We start from the raw sequence: 20,457 nt of genomic DNA, 5'->3' as shown, positions 1-20,457 counted from the left end.
GCACACAGCAGTCTGTGCTCTGCTCTTACCTCCAGCTTCACTCCCTTTCACCCCTCTGAGGATCGAGCTTTTGCTTTGGGAGAAAGTGAAGTGATTTGGCCTGATGTCACACAGTAAAGCCAGTAGCAGAAGCCAGCTCCAGGTCCTGCCTCCCCTTTCTAACCACTAGATGTTATCCATCTACAAGCAAAGAGAAATATGATTTTTTGAACAAACATGAATTTAATGTGAATACTGTTACAGAAATTGTGCCCTCAAGGCAAGACAGAACCACTCCCCTTAAGCTGAATGGAGTTGGGTTTTTGCTCTAGAAACTGGGAGCTGAAGTAGGACTTTGCATATCCGAGATGTCCCAGTTGGCAACGTGCTGGTATCCAAACAGCTGGTACAGTGAGGCAGCATTAATTCTCTTAAATTATCAAGGCAACAGCTGCACATTTTGCAAATTAACATGGAGCACACAGCCAGTGATCAGAGCCCATCTCTGCAGAGCAGAAACTCTGCATAGTTGATCTGGAACAATAAACAGTAATGAGGCTTGGGATCCAGAGCAGAGGGGGAAGACAGATCCCATCTGCTAAAAGGTTACAAAAAAAGAATTAACAAAAGGATTTTTTTTTTTTCTGTTACTGTTACGTCTCTGGTTAGGCAGGAAATAAAGGCCCACTGCCTGTATCACCCACACACTGCAGTGGAACAGCTGATATATTCAGCTCCTCAAGGATCTTGCTTAAAGAATCTACTTTCAAGCTCTTCCAGGAATGGAACCTAAATTTGAAGGCTGGCAAGCAAAAAAACCAAACAAATCCAGTCAGAACTAGAAAAAATAATCACTAAGAAGACAGAAGAAAATAAGATTTTATGGTTGTAAAAAGACATCAGAGAATTCAATGAAAAGAAAGCATAGGTAGCATTAAAATTGCCCAAGCAGAACAATTTATTGCATCTGTCATGAAGTGTAGAGGCAGGTATGTCCAGCCAGGCTCCAGGTTTGGAAAAGGCCTCTCTTGTAGGATATTGGGACGTTGATGGGACAATAGATTGGTACCAAAGTAGAGAACTGTTGAAAGGTTAAAAACATTAAATAAAAAGAACTTTAAATATGTATTTAAATATATATATTTAAATATATATTTAAAGTCAATCTTGAGTGAATATTTGTTGCTGCTCTAAAGCACATCTTCCTGTTACGACTCATATCACACAGTTTCAACAGCCTCTCTTGACACAGTTCCTGTGGGATGCAGATACAAGTAGATCATTAGCACAGCTACTGTTATTATCTGAAGAAATATCTCCGGGCATCAAACCCATCACTAAGAGACAGGATTATTTCAATTTCCCACAGAGAAGAAGTACTAGCAGCACTGTTAGATCTGTAAAAGCAGAATCGTAGATGTGGTGGCTGAGGAGGGACCTCTGGATGTCATTTACTCCTCCCATGCAAAGCCAATTATCACCAGTACTTGAGCAGGCCAATTATTCTAGTTAACCAGGCCCACTGGTTAGCAAAGTCCTGAAAATACTCCATGATGGAGATTCCATCAGCTTTTTAGGTGACTTTCCCTAGTGCTGCACTACCCTTCTGGGCAAAGAGTCTTGCCCTCATACACTTCTCTAGCTGCTAGGACTCAGGAGGATTCATCTTCTTACACATCTTTGCCTTCTTTTACATCTTCCAGAATTTCAATAGGCTTCATTTTCAATGGGCATTTACACTGCAGGAGAGTAAACTTCACTGTTAAATCATCATCATAACTACCTGTGGTATAGAGAGGTTTCTAAGCCACTGAGAAACGGAATGAGTCCTAAAAAGTCACAGCATATAAACAGAAGCAGGACCTTGAGACTTCAGTGTCCAAGTCACGAATTTCAGACAAGTGAGATGCATTAATGCCAATTAACGTAGAAAATCTGCATTAGAACTATTTGTGAACTATTTGGTGGTTACATGCTTTTGCATAAACTTTCTAAGTATTAACGGAGATCCCAACGGAGCCAGCAAACTGTTCTTACTCAGTAGATGGGGAAACAGCTGTAAAAGGTTAAATGATGTGTGTGACATCAAGCAGTGAACAGGCAGCAGTGATTAACTGGAGCAGTCTTTCTCAGTGGAGTAGCCCTGATCCCTTTTATTTGGGTTCAGCAGCATGATATTCAGCCCAGAAACTGGTTTGGTGATCCTTAACGTTTTCATGAAATTCAATTTCAGCTTGGCTTCCTGTTGATTGCCAGAAGAATTGCTGTTTCCCACGGAACACCGTTGTCTTCATGGTGCTTACATCACGGATCTGCACGAGGAAAGACCAAACCATTATATCACAGCAGCCTATATCTCGAGTACCCACAAAACTGGGGTCTTGCCAATTGGTTACTCAGGGCAAAAGCTGCCCTATTCAAATGTTAGAGCAAAATATGGTAGAATTCAACATTGCTCACTCACACCTACATTTACACAACAGTCTGACCCTCCTGGGCTTTAAACTCGGCACCTGGATGGAAATCTCTTGTGAGCAGTTGGGTCCTCACCCATCTAAACCACCTCTTCTAGGTTTCCAACTCACCAGGATGTAATTAAAGTTTGTTTGGTTGCTCTGATGGCTCAGGTCAACATAGAGGCCTCGGATAGCTATGTGATGCTGAGGAGCCACATTGATGAAGGTCCGACACACCACCTCTTGTTTTTGACCAGGTGATTGAGTAGGATTCACTATTTCACCACGGGGACCAAACAGCTGCTTGTCACATTCTGATAGGGAGCAGAAGAGAAAATGATTTAGTGGAAGTGTCCAGTATCTCTAGGAAAAAGATGTTTAAATCAAATGCAGACGGAAAACACTCTCTAAGGATTTTCATCCGGGAAACTCCAAGCATCAGTAAACACCTGCAGGGAGCTTGCCTTTAAAACAGAAAGGTAGTCCACAAACAATATCCATTCCAACATTCCTTGAAGAGGAGCTAATTAGCTCTTAGAGACGGAGCAAGGCTTTAATAGACTTCCATAGACAGACATGACCTGTGGAACTCTGCCACGGGTCCCTTGAATCTAAAGCAATAGTGAAGCTTCCAGTGAAGTACCTTGGTGATATCTTTTGGTTGCATTTCTGCTGTTGTACTGAAGAACGACCCCATTTCCTGGCAGCAGAACACGCTGTTTCACAATCAATGTATTTGTTCTGGAATTTATCAGAGACAAAATCAGCTTCCTGCAGCCCATCTGCCACATCATTCGTCCGGAAAACAGCACAACCTCACCTGGAATGGATGAGCACAGGGGCTAGAAACACTTCTACTTTAAGTGAGACAGGTCTGAATGCCGTTCAGCCTCCCGTATTGCATGGATCAAATCAAATAATTTCTGTGTCTTGTCCCTATCTCATGAAACAGTTAACTAATCTATCTGTACTGATTCCAACAAGAGGGTATACATTGCAGAGTTTGTAACAGGCCAAAGTAGGAAGCTTCTTTAACCCCATAAGGTACTTGAATCCCATACCTACCAGCAGAACAAATAAGAAATCATCATGCATGGAGAGGAAAGATATCATTTTAAGTGAATCTTATCTGGCAAAGACTTTGTGAAACTGAAAAAATGGTTTCAGAGATTATGCAGGCTCCATCCAAGATAGCAAGAACTACTCAGGGCACCAAAAGCATGCAGGAAAATGAGGTGCACATTTCCCAGCAATCCAAGCTAGTTCCCACTTAGCCCTGGGCAGCACCTGCACTGCAGTTGAGGGAGCTCTCCAGAACGTTGATCGTGATCTCCTCTCCTAGAGGACGTCCAATAGCAACAGTGCAGTCACTGCTCCCTACACCCATCATGTTGATGATCCCACTGGTATTAAGGAAGAGCTTTCCACAGATGCCTGTGCAACAGAGACAGATGAGAAACACATCCAGCTGTTAAAACACCGCACTCATTCTTCTCATGGCACTGTGAAGAGATGAGCACCAAGTATGTCCATCTTCTGAGTAAAGCACAGGAGGAGCCTGCTGGCTAAAGAGTCCCAAGTCAGGAGAGCCTTGGGAAGCCAACAGAAGGCTGTCATTGTTCCTGGCTTAGACAGCATGGAGAGTTCATGGCATGCTGTCGCCTTGAAGCAGGAGCATTCCCTTCTGTGCTCCTGTCTCTGTATGCCCATAGGGTCACTGGAACCCCATCATAAGCAGTTAGCACCCATCTGTACCTTTTGGTAGTTTTCTCCTCACCTTCACTGGTCTCCATCCATTCCTGAGGGACAGCTGGCAGAGCAGATGAAGGAAGAATCAGGCCTTTGTATCTTGCCCCCTCAGCATTTGCAGTACTCATCAGATGCACGGCTGGTGTCACTGCCTGCAGTTCTGCTCCATGCAGCCTGGTGTCCATGCCCTGCTCAGGACAGGGCCCTGCAGAGCAGCCACGCAGCACAATGGCCTTGGGGAAGTGCCTGCAGAAGATGGGGCTCACGTGCTTATGAGTTAGCCGGTTGAGGCAGAAATCGTGCCGCGTCTGAACACCATTTCCACATGAAGTTGAACACTGCAGAGTAAGAAATCCATAGGTCTTTATGCACGCATTTCAGCTAGTATTCGGAAATCAATAACACTGCCTTGCTCAAGCACGATCCAGAGTTCTGATCTTTTGTTCACTGATGCTGTTCTACAACTTGACTTTTCAGTTCTTTAGTTTCATCGTCTGTAAGATGGAAATAATGAAGCTGGCCCACCTCCCAAGGGACCCTCTAAACTATAACTTTGAACCACAGGACTGCTCCCCCCCAAAAATCCAAGGAGATCTGCATTTGAGAAGAAAACATGCCCGAGGTCACTATTACACAGCTGGAAAAATGTGATACCTCTGTCCATTCACTGAAGCTCCATTCATAAGAACACATTCGGATGACACAGGGAATGGTGGTAAGGGGCTTCTCTGACTCAGGACATGAATGCTGCTCCAGCAAAATCTCTTTGCCTTGCTGAATCTGCACACAGGTGACCAGCTGAACAGATAAGCCAAGCCCACAGCTGGAGGAACAGGGGCCACCTGGGGTTACCTTCCATCTGACAAAGGACAAGGAGGAGAAAAATCAAGTTAAGGATGAAACCCTACCCTCTACTGTTTCTCACCATACAGAATGTAATGCAACTCCCTCATCCTTCTCTCCTTTCTACTTCTCAGCAGCTTTCTTCACCCATCCACCTCACACATTTTGCTGCCTAAGTACTAACAAGGCAGCCTCTGAAACAAGGTGAGACATTCTGAATTAGGTTTGGTGTTGGGTCCAAAGGAAGGGCACTCATATTTTACAGGGAACACACAGACTCCAAACTGGGTCTTACTGCACGTCCATCACAATTTCCCTCAGGGTGACACACACAGGCTTAGCAGCAAAAGTAATCTTATCTCCCTCCAAAATGCACACCACTCTGAACGGCCAGATCAGAAACCAACTTAGGGTTGGTTCTTACTGGGACTGGCATCCTGTAGCAAGCAAAGAAAAAAACAACTCAGACACCAGTAGCTTTCCAGTCCCTATTTTACAATCCTAAGCCATAGCCTAGATCACACCACACACATGTACAGACAAGTGCTCGTGTGGCCCATATGACCATTTTGACCTTGGGGGGCATGGCTCCAAGTTACACAGCTCCTGCTCCTCTGGACGAGGCAAACCATCACACTGACTGTCTGCCACAATCTCTTCTTCCTTCTCTCTGGTTTCCCTTGCACAGTAGAGGACCTTCTGCATCACGCCTCCTCCACAGCTTACACTGCACGAGCCCATTTTGTAATGCCACCTGGGAACAACACAGCCACCAGTGAGTATCTCCAGCTCTCACCCATCTTCCCTGGAATTGGAATCCAATTCTATCAAAGTACACCTGGGATTCTGTTAATGCAAACATACACACTTGAGAGATACCAGTCACCTCACTGATGACGGTCTGCATTGCTGTAGTTCCTAAGAAAAGTGCAATCAGTTTCCTTTAGTTCTCAGAGCAGCTATTCCAGATTCTTAGAGTGTTTAATATCAGCTACTTTATTGAAGCTGGCACATATCTCACCACATTTTGCAGTTACAGATTTGTTCCCACTTTCTCAGAGTAAAAAAGGACCAAGAAGTTTCCAGATTTGCTGTGGACTCCAACTCCAAAGACTTCACTTAGTTCTTATTGAGAATTTACCAATCCAGAAAACCCTCTGAGTTTGATAAGAATGGATCGCTGCTACTGTTTTTGGAGCTGTCTGGCCAGGGCAATCTCTGCTTTCAAAGCAGAGAAGAAGAAAATTATATCCCCAGAGTAGCTCAAGCCACGTCACTGGGCATACACAGAAGAAGGAAAAACCTCTCACTAGCTCACTGTCTCCTGGTAACTGCTTTACCTTGGTGGGCAGGGACTGAGATTGCAGTCTTCCAACCTGCTCTCTGGCTTTGCTACTGGATGACAGTTTTCTTCTTGGGTTTTTTCTTTGGTGTTAAAAGCCACACAGGCATACTGTATCTGAGTCTGACCTAGAAAAAGGGAAAAAGAAAAAAACACCCTACTGCATGGCATACATGCAAGGTTTGAAAATAAGCACATAGTGACAAAAGTAGTGTCACTCATATCTTTGTCTGTGACACAAGAGAACTGTCCTGGCATACTCATCCCACCCGTTTCCCCAACTCTGGCTGACAGCAGTAGCACCCATTTCCGATTTGATGCCAAGCCTCCTTGTCTCTTTTTGAGATACAAAAACAATTGTGATCACAGCTACGCATGCACACTGATCTGCAGGGAGGAAATGATCAGCTCCCTGGGGTTCTTAGGTTCTGAGCTCACACGTACACCCAGGTAACATTTTCTTGCAGCACTGAAGGATCTCACCTCCACCACAGGACACCGAACACTCTCCAGCCAGAGGGCTCCAGACATAAACACTCTGGTTTTCCAGTTGGATACGTCCAGGTGACTCTGCAGCCTGAAACAAATCCATGTCTTCCTCCTCAGAACAGAGCAAAAAGAACCAGGCTGACATTGACACCTGTTTTCCCAGAGGTCCTGACCTAATGAAGGCAGGGGATACCTCCAGATCAAATCCACAATATATTCAGAGGCACATTTAAGCCCTTTTTCTATTTTTGCAGACCATACAAGTTTAAGCACCAAGAATAGCTAAAGACACCCAACAGCCCAAAACCAACCTAATTCACACTACTTGAGGCTGAATAGAGATACCTGAGTCTGAAGAGAGATGCCTAAAGCAGTCTCTTGCCCTCTGTAAACTGGCAGTGGTTCTCCAGAATGGATTTGGATCTGTGATCCACTGCTGAGAAGCCCTCTTCCCTGTTGGCAATCTTCCCTCCCATATCAGAACCTCTCTGTTTGGCAGTGATGTATTTGTCAGTGCAACAAAGGTTGTTTGAGTTTCTGATTATTTTTTTTTGGGGGGGGAGGGGGGGCTGAGGAGAAACAAAGAAGGAATGTAGTCCACAGCTGCCATAAACAAACCACTGCTAATAACTGTGGAATCCAGCAGCATAAATTAAGAGGGACAGAGCTATCTAAAGTCACAAAATTAACCTTTAATTGGACAAATTTCCTTTGGGTAAACCACCCTCCCAGACTCCACTAATTAAGTGGTTCCTTCTAACTGACACCCTCGTGTGGATCACAAGTGCAAAGGGTCACCTGAATGCCAAGCTAATAAACTCACTTTGTCCCATCCCAAAGGGCAGACATTAACCACACACGGCACAACAGAGAGTGGTTTTTCTTGTGCAGAACATAAGCTGTCATCCACAACAGTCTCTGATCCGTTATGAAACTGAACACAGGTCAAATTCTGCTGGGCAACACCGCTTCCACAGACAGCAGAACATTCATCTGTCTGCGATATCTTCCACCTAAATGGGAAGTAATTGTATCACCTTATTTCTCATCTGAATCATAGAGGTTTATTCCTCGTGACATTTGTTGCAGAAAAGGGTCGAAGTATTCAGCTTCTCTATTTCAAGAGCCTGCTCTGGATGTGACAGAGGATGGCTGCTGGAAATTCAAGTCCTTGCACAGTGAGAATTCAGCTTAGCTTCCAGGAGCACTGACCTGTATGGGCATGGTTCCACAGCACAGGGTTCATACCCTGGAAGGGGTTGTGGGAGTTCCAGACACAGCTGATTTTCTGTTATTTCATTCTTCGTCGGATCAAAGCACACATGGTTCACCCGTCGTGTACCTTGGATGTGAAAGTCAAAGGAAGGGAATTTACAAGCAGTTTACCTCTATTCTAGGCAGATCCTGTAATTTCACTTTAACCAAATTATCTGCGTAAGAAAAAGAAACTGTATATTGGGGAGTAGACTTCCTATACAACTCATATTTCTGATGTATATATATGATGCATATATTCTGATGTATATAGACTTCCTATACAACTCATATTTCTGATCTAACTTTTCCTCAAGAATCTTCCAGTGACTTTCCAAGACAACCATCTCAGAAGATGAGAAGTTGGATGGATAATCCACTACCAAAATTGAAAGACTGCTTGCACTGGCTGTTTGCAACAACAAGGTTATCAATCATAATTTGATCCAATTACTTCTAATGATCTTGATGTATGATTGATGAAGGAAAGGTTGCTGAAAAGAAACCCTAGCAGTCAGCCACTGGACTTTCTGTAGAACTAATCGTGTCATACCATCACACTGCCCATGTGTGATCATCAATACCCAAAACCAGACGAGGGATAGTTCTGGTTTTGGGACAGAGAAACTGCAGGCTTTCAGTGCCTGTGGCATGCAAGTCATAGAATATTCATAACCTACTCCCATAAACAAGATTTTTAACAGTTCTAAACATAAAAAAGATGCCCAATTTAAAATAAACTTGTCCCAGATTTGTGGAAAGACATTACAGTACAAAGCTTAATGGATAAACTGCAAAGAGCCTCCATTGCAGTGAATGAGCCACCCACAAGGCATTCCTGCATCCCAAAGAACACGACTTATGAAGAAAATGTCAGGAACCAGACAGCAAGGTTATCTTCTCACTACCCTCCTGGTTTTGAAATAATGTGAGAATCATTGGTGATAGGTGGATGGTTGGATGGATGATCTCAGAGGTCTTTTCCAACCTTGGTGATCCTACGATTCTAATGTTTATTGATGAGGAGGGCCTGAATTCAGCTTTCAGCTCCCAAGACACAATTTTCTCTTGGTTTCTCAATGTTTTCTGCTCCTTAAAGTCTCAGCTTTCTCATTTTCCTGTTTGTTACCACATTAGCTGGGAGGACTTCACACATGACAGCATTTTGAGTTCTCTAATTCAGCAATCACTTCACCTACAGAATCTGCAGGATAAACAGTCCAGGCATAATTAGTCTTAAAGAATGACTTCCTTAAGTGATCATTAATGTATTTACTAAATTCTTGTCACAAATGTCTTGAGAAATTTGCCAGTGTCACCTGTAGGGTGTGGTAAGGAAGATGTCAAACTGTCTACCAGAGTGTTCTGTTACAATCTGTGTTATGACTTCTACAGGGAGACAGAAAGGATTAGCCATGACACAGGAATAGACTTCTAAGAAGGAAGCTGTATAATTAGTCCTGAGGTTTTAACTTGACACCAGATACCACTGTGGTCTCAAACGTTTGATGTTCAACCATCTCCAAATTACAGTCTTCAGTAACTTTGAAAAATCTGAGAGAATTATTCAGTTTTAAAACCAGAAGGTAGGCCAAAACCAACCTAAAAATCCTCTTCTGAATCAAACATTTTCAATACCATTTGGATGATTCAGCTCATTTGCCAATCTGCTAATTCAATTCAAATCCTGTACTACTCTTTTCCTCGACTCGCTTTGGCACTGGCAGCTCTAGTTCACTGTCAGTAATTTGCTTTACATTTAATTTCAGCCATTGAATAACTTCTAAGTAAGTGTTTCACACTGATAAGTCACACTCATTTCTGAAGAACTGGGTGATTATCAGCCAGCCAAATTAAAAGCCTATCCAGACGTTCATAAGAAGCAAAGACTGCTGCCTCACCTCCTCCGCAGGTCACTGAACACGGCCCCTGCTGAGGAATCCACCTGTATGTCAGATTCTCTTTTGGCACAAAGTAGCTGAAGGTGATGTCTGGGTTGGTGGCATCGCCATATTCTTTTGCATATCTCCTATAAACCTGATGAAAGAAAAGGTGGTGGTCAGTACACAAATCAACTCACAATCCTTTCTCAGGAGAGACATGAGAGAAGATAGTCCTTCATTCTTATCCAGTCCTGATCCTCAATGCTACAACAACCAGTTCTTCCAAGGTACAGTAAGAGTGAAATCTGTGCACTAGGCAGTGAAAAAAAAAAGATTAAGCCAAGCAACAGGTTTGACCTGGTATGCCTTTTCTCACACATGGCCATTCCCTAGAGCTGCAGAAAGCCTGCAGGAAGCACACCCTCAGCATTACCTGGGAAGATGACCATTGCTCTTACTGAACTCCAACTCCAGCAGTCTCGGGCACAAAGCCCACTGCATCTCTCTTGACTGCACTCAACAGAGCCACACAAACTCAGTATGGCCAGTTCTGAACAGTCCCTTTCCAACTCTGCTGTATATTTACCTGTATTTCAATTTCTTCTTGTGTTGGCCCATCCACATGGATTTCCTCCAGGCTTGGCAGGTTGTCCTTGGTGAGAAACACTTTGTATTCAATCTGTCTGTCCTCCAGAACTGAGGGATAGGAGACATTCAACGAGATTTTTCCCTTTCCAGCAACCACGTATTCACCTTTTACCTTCACAGCTAGAAGAACAAAGGTTGCAGTGAGGTTAAGAGATTTGGTGCAGAGTCCCTCAGTGCTGGCAGCCACAGGTTGCTCATTTGCTAGAAACCACTTTGATTTAAATCAGATATTCCAAAAGAGAGCATCCCACAAACAAACAAACTGCATAACCCAGAACTTCCCTCATGGATCCTGTCTGCTTGCTTTCACAAACTTGTTTGAGCTCTGCCTGTACCCCCACCTCTCCTTGTCATTCAACTCACCCAAATGTGTGAAGAGTGGTCTCTGATTGATAACACGGACTAAGGTGGCATTATAAGGCAGGGACAAAAACGTAACATACTCTGAAAAGGTGGAAAGAAAGAACATATGGTCATGATCCCCTCCTGTATCTGTTTGAAAAAGGCAGAGGATTACAGATCAATCCAGCTTTGCCTTATTAGCAAAATATTTCTTGGAGGACAAGCCTTGTAGGCAGCAACAGGACTCATTGCAGGCAGGGGTTATATAGGCAATACTCATTAAATAAGGACACAACATCAAAGGCCACTTAAATTCATAGTGATCTTAGCTCTACCAGCTTGAACACAATGGTAATGATGGAAAGAGCCAACAACTGAATTTTCTGTTCTGTTCTCAGCTTTCTTTTGTTCTTCCTATGTTTATATGTTGATATGTCTGTGTGATACTAAAAGAGCCAAGCCAGTTCTCTAATGGATGTTTGTGCTCTCAGGCAGCACCTGACAGAGCTCTCAGACCCCATAAACATGCAGGACTTCCAAATGGCTGCATTTCTTGTCCCTACCCAGAGAAGAACTGTGAAAAGAAGTCACCATGCTCCCACAACAGCTATACCCCTGTTACAGACCTCAGCTGCCTTCTCTGTTGGCTACCCAAACTCCATTACCATACGCTCCATAAAATAAGAGCAAGCAAAACAGAAAGGGAGGTCAGAAAGAAAGGTAAGAACCCCTAATATGCTCTGCATCTCCTACAGGTAGCACTAGGGCTGAGGACTACACACCTTTAGCTTTTCCTTCTGTGTAAGATCCACTCACTTCCATGCAGGTGGTATTATCACCCCCACACACCCAGCAAGAGTCCATTGCCTTCTTGGAGTCCATTTGGCCATCACACCCGAATGCCTGAGCAAAAAGGAATGCCTCTTAAAACTGGCCTAATTCTGAGAAGAAAGCAAGCAAGTGAAAGCAACGTTACCTGAATTTCTCAAGCTTTCTTTTTCATCTGTAATTTTGAATTTAAGGCACAGTTACATTTTACACCTGGGTCTGCATTTGTACAGCAGCATACAAAACCAGGGATTGGAAAGTCTTAGCTAAGAGCACAAAAAAGTTTCATTAATTGTGTGACATCTTCTTTCCCATAAGAAGCAGCCCAGAAAGATTTCTCCTGTGACCTAAACCCCAAATCCACACCCAGCTCACATGCTTCAGCCTGGCCCTCAATCCCACAGAGCTCAGAGCAGAGATTTTATCCTCATTCCCATGAACAAGAGAAATTCACACAGTGCTGCAGGAGGATCTCAGCAGGCTTAGCAGCAAAACACGTGCAACTGCTGAATTTATGCTAGAGGCTTTGGAAGCTGCCATAACACACATATTTATCACTATTGCCAATGAAGCAGCAGATATCAGAATAGATTATGCCTGTGCCCTCTGCTGTTCATTAGCTGGAAATACATGACAAAGCTCTCAACACCAGGAGAACCTGGGCAGTGGGGGGGAAATTAACAAGTATACCTCAGGAATGTGAAGGAACAACACAGTCAGCACTGAGGAGTTACTGGGATACACACAATGGGGGAATAATACTGTGAAATTAGTGAAGTACTTTATCTAGAGAGCATTGGATCCAGTGACAAAACGACGTCCAGTAATCTAATAACAAAATTCTCCTATTTTGGAAAGGACTCGGTGTGAGATCCTACTCAACTGATTCCTTTAGCACAGAATACATCAGAGCCTCCCCTGGATTCCTCAGTCACTTACTCTGCAGCTTCCCGCTACACACAGATGGAAAGTCCCATCGTCAGAGTTATCGGGCTCACACCTGGTTCCATCTATGAAACTGTCCTCACGGCTTACCATGAATGCATCTTCAGTTGCCTTGCACATGTGCTTGCACTGCGTGTCCCCTGGAGGAGGCAGGCATGAGGAGCAAGTAGTTACCCTCTCAGGAGGACGTACAACCATCAAACAGTAAGAAGAAGTTAAAAAGAATCTGTCAAAGACAGTATCTAAGTTTCACTGGAATCTAAAAGCATCACTGAAATGGCCTTTTGATTCAAAAACACAGTAAGGCTCATGAATGTTTTACTGCACAAAGAAACCAGGGTTTCTCAGCCTTTTCTTACCTTTGGCAAAGCCAACAGCAGAAGTCCAGGTGTAAAAGGCTGGCACTCCTACAGTGAGATACAGTGGCTTTAAATCTGTTGCTGCACACTGTTCAGCCATAAAGTCAAGCTGGGTCATCGGACAGGCCTACAACCCAGAGAGAATTGTATAGACAGTGAAAAATTACCAAGCACAGAATCTTAAGCAGCATTTCACCCACTAGCTAGGGGCAGAAAGCAGTGGCTGATAAGTAAAACAGTAGAATGACTACAAATAAAGAGCACCACTTTAAAGCGAGGCTGCAGGATATGCAAAGAATTGCATTCAGATGATGCTCTTTGCTGCTTATTAAAAAAAAAAAAAAAAAAAAAAAAGGAAAATAGGACCAATGTAAAAAAGTCCTTCCAAAGAAAATTAGCATTAAATGAGTCTCTATTTTCCCAGTGCCTGTCCTACTATAAAGGTGTAGAGAGAAATGCTTCCTTACATGTGAACAATGTGATTAATAAATAATGCTGTTATCTTCAGGCACAGTGGAACAAATACATCAGACAGAGGGAAGCAGTATGCCAGATTTTAGTTCTCCTTCCCACAGCAACTGGCTGTAAAAAGTACAGTCCCAATCCACACAGCTTTCAAAGGGTCAAGCAGCATTAAGAGAACAGCTCAGAAGATGCAATCAGCTGCCAAACCTGAGTACTGCACATCTCTGCTTGAAGGCTGGCACCCTGGCACTCCTTCCCTCCAAAAGCAGGCCTGAAAATGACAGGAAAAGACTCTTCTACAGCAGCAGGCTCACACCAAGCAAAGCTCAGACTCCTTGGCTCTGAAAGGGCCAAAAGCCTTTGCAAGGTCCACACCTCTTACCTGGGATTATTGCAGAACCGCTGCCGTATCCGAACTCCACCTCCACAGCTGCGGGAGCAGGAGGACAAGGGGCTCCAGCTGGACCACTGCCCATGGACTACAGCCATGGGATTTAGTTCCTTCAGAGAGCTGCACTGTCCCTTGGAGCACCACTAAGACCAAGAATACACAAAATTGGCAGCAGCACCTCATGAACCCAGCAGCTCTGGCATCTACAAGCACGACATAAATCTCCGTCGTTAGGCAGGCCAGTCTGTCACAGAGATGAATGAGGCACTTCGTCACAAGAGTCCCATTCTTAATTGTAGTCTAACATGAGGTTGGAGTTACAAAAAAAAAAAAAAAAAGAAGCTGATATGTCATTTCAAGTAGAAAGCAAAGCCTTAGAGAAGAGCTGTTATCAGACTATGGGACTACAAAGCAACTCCAGAGATACAGACAGTGTGGAAACACCAAGATCAGCTGGTACCAGCTTCATGGCCTTAGCTTCTTGGCCGAGAGAGAGCAAATCCACAGCACCCACATCCATTTTTGATTACTCAAGCATCAGCAGCCTCCTTACCTTATTGATGCCACACTCAGTACCATCCAAGAGAGGAACAAGAAGTCGGGTACAGCTGGATTTGTCTCCTGGTTGTACATGGCATGAGAGAGCTTTACATATATCCTGGTGTGACGAGAGAAACAAGGAGGTCAAGAGGTAACTCATCAACACTGCAGTCCCAAAAGCTGCTCAGTGCACGTCCCAGATGTTTGGTTACCCCACAGTTATCCAAAAAGGCAAGCAGGTCCCTTAATTTCTCCTGCTATTAGTGAAAAGTTGTGTGCACCTCAAATGACCAGCAATACCAGCTGTAATGCTAGAAGAGGATCAAACTAAAGCAGTTAAAGTTTCACGCAAATTAGTGCTTCCTCATTAACAAAACGTGTCCAGATGGCAGCTGTGAGCCATGCTGCATTTCTCAGCCATGTAGACTTGCACAACTGCAGGGAAGCTGAAGAGATCCAGCAAACAATCACTTCCCAAGACAGAACCCAAAACTCACCTGAGTAGCACAGCCAGTACCAGCACTACCAAACCCAGTGTGGACAGAAGGTTCTGGGTACTGTGTAAAACTTAAAGGAGCCTTATGTAGACAAAAGCAACGATGGAGAGAAGAAAAGCATTTTAAAAGCCTTTTAAGGTTTGCTTTTTGCCAAAACAATCTGCAGCAGAAAAGCACCTTCAATCCCTTCATAATAACAACGTCCCTGGCCCTCTTCTCCTGAATGCTAACTCCAGAACATTTCCCAAGTGCCCCCAACAAGACACACAAACTTTCTACCTACAACATTGCTGTCAGCAAAGGTGCAGGCGGTTGCAACACTCCCAAAGGCTATTTTACATTGCTCATCTGCTCCATAGTACAAGCCAGGCTTCCATCCAGGGATGCTGCCTTCCATGTCCGGCAGGTCATTTAAGCAGTTTGTTTGGCCTGTGCTGATACAGACATAAAAAATATCACTTTCCCAGCTGTGCATAGTAAGGACAATGACATGTTTGCAAACTTGTGCTGAGTTTCATTCTGGGAGTTGGCTGTTGCTTTCCCAGACAACACATGCTTACTGTGGGCTGTGATAGATTTAGCTGCAGCAGCTGCCTGGAGATGCTCACAGTTCTCCATTGCTGAAGTTAAAACAAAAATCCATGCTTGTTCTACCAGACAGCTCACAGTCCACAACGTTTAAACCTAGATTTTCTGGCGTTTTAAATAACATTTCCAAGCTGAAAAAGTGTCTGAGGAGTTCAAGACAGCCCAGGTCTGTTAGTCACTAACCAAAGTAATTTCCAGCTACTTGAATAAAAGACTGGGTTTAACCTCAGCGACAGCCTCAAGTGATAAGAAACAAGCAAGCAAGTGCATCACAGTTCCTCATTTTCCAAGAAAGTTTTGCTTTATTCCTTGTACTTCCCTGTTCCTTCCTAAGCTGGCAGCACAGGGAGGTGCTCCCATACATGCACACCAAACTCCACCATTCCCTTACCTGACAAAGGCCAGGAATTCTTCTCGGCTACACTGTGACCAGACGAGGTCAATGCTGTTATGGTTACCTGCTGAACCCATGATGTAACCACTGCTGCTGCACTGATTCCCCTCGCCATCATGGGGGATGCCAAGACTGTAACAGAAAAAACACTGTGCTCTGAGAAGGAACCCAGAGGTTTCGTGTTCCTGCAGCACCTCTGTTATCTCTAACTATCTAAGCAAGGGCCAAGCTCCCTCTTCAGAGCCTTTCCTACTACAGTTGTCATAAAAGCTTATAATTGTCCCAGAACTTGCAGAAATGCAAGGAAATCTTTACAAGAGTTTTAAATATTCTATAGGAAAGCCCATGTTGTGACAAGAGATCTTTTTCTTTCTCCTGAATCCTTTAAAACAGGGAGTGTTCTCCCCTGAACAAAACACACTGTGCTGCTCTGGGGCTTTCCTACTGACCTGTGCCCAATCTCATGGGCTATGGTGACTCCCAAGTCAAAGCCAGTGTCCTGGGTAATGACGCAGCTCCAGGAGGAGGAGCAGACCCCACCTAACTGAGTCACTCCACGTAGCTCCTTGTTCCCATCAGGTAACTCCAGGTCAAACCTAAAGTAAGGGAGACATCCAGAAGAAAAAGCAAATAACCACTGCAACCAATAAAGTCGGGACTAGATCTATAAAAGAACTTATTTGCACCTTCCTGACCTAACTTTGCTAGCTAGCATTTTTCCTGCAAATACAGAACTCTCTGGGGCAGGATGGTAGGAGTAGAGTCCCATGAATGCCAGCCTACACTAAGGACTGGAGAATCAGCTCCAAATAGAAGAATGAACCCATTTTCAAAGGCTCTGTGCAGATCAGTGTCACTGTGTTGGTGACTGGACAGCAGTAGCCTGACTTCCAGCCTCTGACAGAACAGGGGAATTACAGTACCTGGTCACATACAGGACAATGTCAGCATGCTGGGGATCAGAGTCATTCTGGGGGTTGACCTTCTTGCTCCACTCACAAACACTGATCAGCGAGGAGGTGATGTTTGTTGTGATGTTCACATTCACCTACAGTTAAAGCACCCATTTGCACACTGCATACAGGTTTTAACAACCCACCCCAGACAACACTCGGGCAGAATCCTCCCTGCTTACCTCTGGCTCCCTCAAAACAAGCATTTGCATCAAATGAACCCTGAAATGAGCACCCAGTGAGGCGTCTCGCAGCAGTTCTGCCCCCTGTCAAGTGATGGAAAGGATTCCATAAAGTGACTCTCAATACCTGTTCCCATTTAGAGGGGTGTACTCACTACAAAGGTAACACATCTGGTAATTATAATGACAAACACAAAAACAGGAAGTGACATACATAAACTTTTGCCTGATATTACGCATGGAATTAGATCAGTAATGGAATGAAGATCTTCTAACATTCACTTTTACTCATGCAGCTCCTTCTACAAGGGTAAGCTTGCTCCCAAAGAGACACGGAGGAATTCCCTACAAGTAAGCAATGCCCTCTAATAGGAGTAGAGAACCACAAACACCTCAGAAAGAACACTCACAGAACTGAATCTGTTAGCAACAGTGGGAGATCTCACACTGGAACAGCAATCCAAACAGAAAGCTACACTCACAATGTTCAGGTTGGCAAGAATATATCGCTCCGTGTCCTCTTGGTGGTACATGTAAACATCAGGACCTGCTACAACCATCAGCTCCAGATGTTTGACAGCTCCATCAGCCCTCTTTCGTAGGCGAGAAGCAAAGTGCCCTGCTGAGCAACAAAGAGGGACGCAGAGTTTAAAATGCCAGGCAGCACAGAAGATTCTAGAAGTCCATTCTCTTTTCCTGAAAGACTAAAATAGTTCTGCTACCATTTCTGTGGTTACTTGCCTAAGTTTCCCACTTCGGATGGTTTCTTTCACCATGTCTTCATGCTTGATAACAAGTTTTTATTATCAAAATAACACCTAATTGAAAACGTGCACTATTTACAACTCCGTAAGGTGAGTAACATACATCAAGTAAAATCATATACTTGCAGATGCAAAACTTCCTCTTTCTCCTCATTCAAACAACCTCGCTACCAGAAGCCAGTTTGTCAAAGCAGAACCACCAGAGCTTCCTCTGCATACACCTTACCTCTTGCTGTTTTTGCCCCTGTTCCAGCACTTCTGAAGAGAATGTGGGGACTGGAGAAGCCAAGATCCTTCAGCAGAGCAGTATCTTTGCTTTTGACAGGCCTGATATGAATCTTTTCTTCATCTGTAACAATGACTCCTTGCTAGAGGAGATGAAATTCCACCTCTGAGTTATTGCAGACATTTGCTACAACGGAGAACCGAGTGCCATATCCTTCCTGTTTCTTCTTTGCTCAGACTTACTAAATGGATGGTTCACACATGTTTGGGGTTTCAAACTGCAAGCCTGCAAAGGCTGTAAATGCTTGCAGAAAAGCTGATAAGCTCAGTGCATACTCACCAGCTGCCCTTCACAGTAAGTGACTCTACACTCAGCCCCAGGAGGTGCCAATAGATTTCCACCTGCAAAGCAGTTGCCTGAGAATTGCTTTATTAAGCTAAAGGAAGAGTTCACCACTTGATTGATCACAAAGGAAGAGGAAAGAAGGGTATGGTCCTCTAGAAATTCGAAGGCATACACTTCTCCCCAAGCCTTAATGGAGCAGCGTTGGATCCGACATATCAGCCCAATCTGCTCTTCTTTGCAAGGGCAATTCGGCTGAGCAACAACAAACTCAGGTACTGAAACACATGAAACAAACAAACAAACAAAAAGAACAAGGGAAAGAGTTATGAAAAATAACGATACATAAAAGAAATGTAATGATCTGTCTTCTCAGGAAAAATTATTCTCTGAATGACAGCTATGGCCTTTTGAGGTCATTCTGTCAATAGGCAAAGAACTTCTGTCTCTTCATCTGTTCCAAAGTGAGGTACTCAGACTGGGAACAGAAAACAGCTCTGGGACTGGATCCTGGATGATCTGTGCTTCTCTCCCTCGTCAATGAGAACAGTTCATTTGGCAAAGGCTGAGAAAAATTTGCTTCCTCAGACGTTAAATATTACTGAGTGAGAATTACCACAAACTGAACAGAGATGCTGGGAACAGCAGTAGGTGAACTCACAAATTGACAGCATCCTTGCTTTAAGAATGCGACAGTTCAAAATGTACCTTTATGCTGAACTATCCAGAACGATCCAGACCTAGAATGCTCCACCTGTGCATTTCAAAATATGAACAAGTGTATTTAAAGCTTTCTTAGTCCATACCTTCCCATTCGGATGACTTAGATCTGTTCATCTTGTAGGAAAGTATCAGTACAGAAAATAAGGACTACAGCTGAAAAAGATTTGTCATAGCTCCTTAAGCTGGCCCAGTTCTTCGATCGCTTACACACTGAGACTGGATTACCTCACTGAGCAATGAGACTCAGAAATGCTAAACGCATGTCAGAGCAGGGTTAGTTTAAAAGCGTTCTTAGTGTTATCAAATGTACAGGATTAGGAATAAACTGACAAATGTGTTCCAAAACCAAGAAGGAAAGAGCTCTGCATACCATCAGACGCTGAGCTGGTTCCAAAATAAGAGAAAATATCATCTGCATCCAAAGCTCTGAGAAATCTCTGCAAAAGAAGGATAGCTTTATGTTTTTTAAGCAAAACAAATGGACACGAGGTTATTATTTAACCGAAACGAGCCTGGAAGGAACGTCAGCAAACAATTTAACAAGCATCGATGCCAAGGTCTAATGGTTTTATTTTGCACTAAGCGTATGCTGCACTACGGCCACCCAGAGGAAATAGCTTTATCTTCTTGATTAGTGAGGTCTGATACATCTTGGCTTAGAACACGTCGTGTTTTCTCTTCTTTTTCCTAGAAATAAAAAAAGGCTTCCTGGAAACAGAGCTTTTTGGAGGTCAGGCTTACCTCTCGGAGGATGGAGGGCCAGCAAAGCCCCAGAGGGAGCATTATGAGAGCTCGGATGGTCAGACTGATGATCATGCTGGAGGGATTGCAAGCAGCACCGCAGAGCAATCTCTGGCCCAAGGGTGATTAAAATGTTCGGTCTGAGGCATCACGTGGAACGGAAGCAAAGAATGCCGAGTTTAAATAAACAGGAGAGATGATCGACTGCAGAGGGGGACAGTCGAGGGGGAATTGAACTGCTGCGGGAGGATTTACAGGAACAGCTGGAGGGGGAGAGCTTTTGCACAACATTTGCAACTTCATTACAGCCAAAGAGCGCAGCAACGACAGCAGCTTCGGGCCAGCTACAGCAGCCAAATAAACAACCAGCGATTTGCGCGGGGAAAGGGCTCTGCCTTGTCGAACCGTGCGCTCCTGCTCGCCAAACCTCAGCCCAGCCGGAGCCCCTCGGGCGAGCTGTGACTCAGTGCGACGTCCCGCAGGCCGCGCACCCCGCAGCGGAGCTCCGGCCCGCACAGACCCGCACGTGAAACC

At 44.2% G+C, this 20,457-nt stretch overlaps 1 protein-coding gene across 6 annotated transcripts; it reads right to left on the bottom strand.

The window, feature by feature from the left end:
- Positions 1-1,130: 1,130 nt before the first annotated feature.
- ADAMTS13 (ADAM metallopeptidase with thrombospondin type 1 motif 13) lies at positions 1,131-20,330 on the bottom strand. Of its 6 annotated transcripts, none has more exons than XM_052668637.1 (30): positions 19,924-20,316; positions 19,553-19,619; positions 18,457-18,737; positions 18,118-18,259; positions 17,610-17,749; positions 17,128-17,211; positions 16,916-17,040; positions 16,442-16,588; positions 15,990-16,124; positions 15,294-15,444; positions 14,527-14,631; positions 13,965-14,116; positions 13,790-13,853; positions 13,118-13,244; positions 12,753-12,898; positions 11,768-11,888; positions 11,007-11,087; positions 10,582-10,691; positions 10,014-10,149; positions 8,071-8,200; positions 7,682-7,871; positions 6,853-6,970; positions 6,368-6,497; positions 5,602-5,781; positions 4,839-5,043; positions 4,213-4,522; positions 3,723-3,869; positions 3,079-3,255; positions 2,565-2,749; positions 1,131-2,291 (listed from the first exon to the last, which is right to left on the bottom strand). In XM_052668637.1, the coding sequence occupies exons 1-30, from the start codon at positions 19,996-19,998 to the stop codon at positions 2,133-2,135; spliced, it is 4,320 nt and encodes a 1,439-aa protein (XP_052524597.1). In that variant the 5' UTR covers positions 19,999-20,316; the 3' UTR covers positions 1,131-2,132. The 6 variants fall into 6 exon arrangements, 5 of the variants coding, with proteins under 5 accessions (XP_052524597.1, XP_052524595.1, XP_052524596.1 ...); XM_052668635.1 differs by having other exon boundaries at positions 6,853-6,967; positions 10,582-10,763; positions 19,924-20,314; XM_052668636.1 differs by having other exon boundaries at positions 6,853-6,946; positions 10,582-10,763; positions 19,924-20,314.
- Between the last annotated feature and the right edge of the window lie 127 nt (positions 20,331-20,457).

This window comes from Tympanuchus pallidicinctus, unplaced genomic scaffold (assembly GCF_026119805.1).
Source record: "Tympanuchus pallidicinctus isolate F22 unplaced genomic scaffold, pur_lepc_1.0 scaffold8, whole genome shotgun sequence".
In the NCBI taxonomy this organism is placed as follows: Eukaryota; Metazoa; Chordata; class Aves; order Galliformes; family Phasianidae; genus Tympanuchus; species Tympanuchus pallidicinctus.
This window is presented reverse-complemented; position numbering and strand designations above follow the sequence as displayed.